Genomic DNA, 5102 nt, shown 5'->3' with positions numbered 1-5102 from the left:
GCTATTGTTGATACTGTAATTGTGCAAACCATTTTTTTCAATTATATAATTACATAATTGATTATATTTAATCAAATCATTTTAATTATATAACTAATTATCATACATATTATATTGTGATACATATGATTCACAGTCAAATAATCCTAAAAAGTTGTAGGTTATATGAAAGTCGACAAAATCGAAAGAAGGTGACCTAACTGAATCATTAATTGTGTATTCCATGATATTATGTTTCCTCTTCAAAATAGAGAAAGAGGCACTGTATTTATTTACAGTATGTATAATTATAAAAGTAGCGAGCTGAAGATAATTATAAATAATGTAATTATATTTTTAATGTTATGCGAAATGGACATTTTTACTACAGTATCAGATGGAAAAATATTAAGTATGAGAAAAAAATTAAAATAAGCTGGAAACAAGTTCCTTCCATTGAATTCGCACTTACTTTTCCGCCGTCCTCTAACCTAAATTTTAACTTTTACTGGTATACTTAGAAATTGAAAATAAATTACTTTATCATCCAATTTTTGATTATTAATACGTATTATTCAGTTAATTCCATTTTACACCTACATATAATTAAAAAAATTATATCGACAATAAATATTAATGTAATATTATTAATAGGTACAAAGTATCATGTTTATTTATTTAGTAATATTAATGTAATAATATATATTTCTAAAAATAATGAATGCTGTTAAAGAAAAGTATAAGAAAGCTGTTTTGTACATAATTTTTTATACATATGCATATACATACGCTACCGTGCATAAGTGTTTGCTCTGATATAGTTTTGGCTTGCGATCTTATCCCAGGCGACCCACATAATGTTTATAAATACCAATGAAAATAACATTTGACATGAATTAGTATAAATGAAAAAACAATAACTGAAATCGGTGGAAAATTGATTTTGCGAAAACACCTGAGTTCGTCGATTTCAAGTGTTTGTCGAAAATTTAACGAAAGTTATTATCCCAATATGTTGTGCCAACGGTCAAACATGGAGGTGGTAATGTAATATTCTGGTGCAAATAAAATGGACAATTTAGTAAGAATAGATGGAATTCTACGAAAAGAAGAGTATTTAAATATCTGAGGTGGACACATAGACGAACGCAATATTTAATAATTTTCATTAATTTGTTGGTAAATTTATCATCATATACTACATCCTAGATCTTCTACACCTCGACGACGTTCATTGTTGCTGATTATAGGTAGAAATATTGCAATATAATAGTATACAGTCACGTTTTAAAAAGATCCTTTGTACTAGGTATACTAAATTTTTCTATCACCGAAATTTTGCATTACATATTTTACAACTAATACATAATTTCAATTTAAACAGCAAATATGTACACATGAAAATTTAGGTTAAGAAATAATTAGAATAAAGAAATATATTCATAAGTATTAAAAAAAAAGGTTATCGTATGGTGTCAAATGTTACGGTAGATATGGGGCACACAATACAACGTAATTTTTTTTATCATTTTTACGTATTAAATTTATTAATTAAAAATTGAGTGTAAATGATAGAAATTAGAATATACCAGATTAGAAATACAGCATGGTCATTGATAAATATTATCTATTATTCGTCACGGTTTAGACCTTCTGAGATCACTTCAAGATAAAAGATGTTAAAACAACAATAGTGAATTTATGGAATATTTAAATAAGACATAATTTAAGATAACAAGTACACATTAACAGGTACGCTTCTAACAAACACATAAATAAAATATTTATAACATCCCATATGGCATATCGAAAAGAGATACAAATATTTCTAAAAATGCAATTTTAGTTCATTTTCGTAAGAAATTAGATCTCTAGATCTCTAGAATCTCTAGAAATTAGAAATTATAAAAATTATAAAATTGAATTAATGAAAAATTATTTCATATATTGTATTAATATATTAGTATGGTACAATGTATTAAATTGAACATATAATCAAATGAAATTATTACAAAATAATTACTTTCTTCTTATATTAGACAAAAATATACTTGTGCTATACTATTTTCTTTGTATAAATAAAATGGAAGTCAAAGGTTATTAGCCTTAAGAACTGAAACGTGCATGCTGATTGGTTGTACCAAAGGGTGTGTGTGGTCGTGCCTCCCATCTTGAATTTTTACGTGTAAGTAGGCCAAAATATAACTACTTAGTCGTTATTAATAGAGTACTATTTTCTTGTGTGTTTACTACATTGATGAATAAATATAAACTATCAAAACATTACCACAATCGAGAGAAAATTCCAACGATGTGTAAGGAAATAATTTTTAGTGTAGATATAACTTTCACGAGCTGGTGCACAATGGTAAACCTTCAAATATCTCGATCCCAACACACCTCCCGTTGTACTGCCGTCAGTGCAACTTCTTCGTACCTAACACTCGATTCACTCTGGTTTTAACTCCCTCTCTTACGTTCATAATTGCAGTAAGCAACCAGGTTGCCAACTTGTTGGCTAAACTAAACTATAAAGCGCCAGGTACACTGCATCGAATACTTCTTGTTACGTGTACATACACATATAAACTATGCAATTTGTGTACATACATACTAAATATATTGCATCATGATAACGGCGGCAACTAAAATACTACTCATAATAAAAAAAAGATTTGTCTTTGCGCGCGTGTAATTACCATCTATTAAAATTTAATTCAATAATCAAAATGAACAGTATATTGTATTTATATTCAGGAAACAAAATATGATAACATTATATCTTTGAATTTATTATACCTATAATTATGATTAAGAGTAATAATATTGTTACACATTTAGATATTTGATGTGTTGATAATATAAACAATTTCATTTTTCATTTGAACAATAATATACAATATTATCATATTAAAAACTTTTGACGATATATACTTTTGTATTACAAGCGAAATATACAGTTCTTTACATATTCACTTAACTGACTAATATGCTATTACGTACAAAAACTCTTATTACGTACCATTTTATATTTTTATATTTTGTTTCTTGTTCAGTTAAATAATAGTTTTTTGTTATACTGCTTTTAAATATGTAATTATCAACACATAATATACAGTGTGATTATCGCAACAGATTGAGCAACGAGATATGCGTCTACGTGAGCACGTAATGTAAAGTACGTAATATTGGCAACACTGAAAGGTACAATCTTGTGTCTCCCCTTTCAAAAGGTATTTCAAAATAAATTTAACATTTATAGATTTGTATTTTGTGTATTATTATAATAATACATAGGTTATAGTTGTAACTGTTCAATTTATATAAGGTTTCTCACATTCATGTTATCTGAATTTCAGCATTATCAACTAAATCACACTTTGGTACCTACGTGGAAGTAATTACATAAAAATGGATTCAATAAGATTTGGATTGTTGACAGGTAAATATTTTTCATTACATCCTTATTTCACAACTATTTAAAATTTGTATTTTATGGTCTAGTTACTTATTTTCAATAAAATGCATTATTATGTACAGCTCAGTTTTTTATACAATGATATTAGATGATAAAGTTATTTTTTTGTACTATTAGAGTAATAATAGAAAAGAATAATTTGTTTAATTTATAATATCTGTAGCTATGTCTTAAGCATAAAATTCATCAACTTTATTATTAGTTAGTGATAGTTGTTACAAATATAAAAATGAAGATAAAAGTGGACCAGAAGTAGAACTATGTATTCATGACAAAAATTCTGAAATTGGAAAGATCTTAAAAGGTCAAGTATATCATAAAAATATTGTTCCAGATGAAGAATATGCAATAAAGGTAATTATTCATTATAGAATGTTATAAATACATTATAGATTATATGAATACAAATGTTTTTATACATTACATATTCTTAAAAATAATATTCTAAGTTAACTGTTCACATTTATTTATTATACATAGGAAAACCTAATTTCATGGAGTGATAGTAGACAAATAGATGTTATTTTCACAATTGGTGGCACAGGATTTTCCAAACGAGATGTAACTCCTGAAGCAACAAAACAAATTATTCAAAAAGAAGCACCTGGAATAGCTACTGCTATGTTAATGTCAAGCTTAAAAATTACTCCAATGGCTATGTTATCCAGGTATAAAATATTTAAAACTAAACTTAACACATAATAACATATTACATATAATAAAATTAAAGTTTAATATTTTCTTGAATAAAATAACTTTTTGCTTATTTTTGATTCTTTTATTTTCTTTAAAATATATTTACCTTTTAATGTAAGAAATGATAAAGTTGATTGAAGTAAGCAATGTAACAAGCTTTATTTAGCATTTATTCATTTACATACATATTTTATTAACAATAAATGTATTATCATTAAGAGCTGTATGTGGTATACGAGATAAAACACTGATTATTAATTTACCGGGGTCACCGAAAGCTGCAAAGGAATGCTTAAATGTAATTGCACCAGCTATCCCACATGCTGTTGATCTAATTAGAGACCATAAGGAAAGAATTAAAGATACACATGCAAATGTGCAAAATAATATTGCTACAGAAATTCCATTATCAAAAGGTTCAAATAAAATTTCGGTAAGATATTATTTTGCTTGTTGAATGAGGAATTTTCTGCATAAAAACAGTAAAAATTGTAAATAAATATACAGGTATATTTTTTTTCCATAGCCTTGTTTAGGAAGTATAATTGAACGCAATAGAGAATCACCATATCCAATGATTTCTGTAGAAGAAGCTTTACAATTAATATATAAACATACAGAACCATTGAATTCCAATTGTAAATTAGAAGAGGATTTAGAAAAAGCCCATGGCAAGATTTTGAATGGTGATTTATATTCTAAGTGTGATTTACCTCCATTCAGGGCTTCTATTAAAGATGGCTATGCAGTCTTAGCAAATGATGGGAAAGGCAGAAGGACAGTACTGAGTGGAATAAAAGCAGGAGGAATTGTAACTAATATTTCATAAATATTTTGGTATAAATATAATAAGGTTTCACATTTATGAATTTGTAGGCCACTGCAATTAAACTTCTACCTGGTACATGTGTAAGAGTAAATACAGGTGCCCCTATTCCAGATGGTATAT

At 26.8% G+C, this 5102-nt stretch overlaps 2 protein-coding genes across 2 annotated transcripts in view; one reads left to right on the top strand and one right to left on the bottom strand.

The window, feature by feature from the left end:
• LOC108574603 (carnitine O-palmitoyltransferase 1, liver isoform-like) overlaps positions 1–2337 on the bottom strand; it is a 14804-nt gene extending 12467 nt beyond the window's left edge. The window contains 1 exon segment of the mRNA XM_017937222.1: positions 2267–2337. The gene's annotated coding sequence lies outside the window, so the exon portion shown is untranslated.
• Positions 2338–3390: 1053 nt separating this feature from the next.
• Positions 3391–5102, top strand: part of LOC108574549 (gephyrin) — a 3889-nt gene continuing 2177 nt past the window's right edge. The window contains exons 1-6 of the mRNA XM_017937158.1: positions 3391–3421; positions 3660–3811; positions 3938–4125; positions 4373–4586; positions 4680–4964; positions 5030–5096. Of these exons, the coding sequence (XP_017792647.1) occupies positions 3391–3421; positions 3660–3811; positions 3938–4125; positions 4373–4586; positions 4680–4964; positions 5030–5096 (937 nt within the window). The remainder of the gene's footprint in view (positions 3422–3659; positions 3812–3937; positions 4126–4372; positions 4587–4679; positions 4965–5029; positions 5097–5102) is intronic.

Source organism: Habropoda laboriosa, unplaced genomic scaffold, assembly GCF_001263275.1.
Source record: "Habropoda laboriosa isolate 0110345459 unplaced genomic scaffold, ASM126327v1 scaffold175, whole genome shotgun sequence".
NCBI lineage: Eukaryota > Metazoa > Arthropoda > Insecta > Hymenoptera > Apidae > Habropoda > Habropoda laboriosa.
This window is presented reverse-complemented; position numbering and strand designations above follow the sequence as displayed.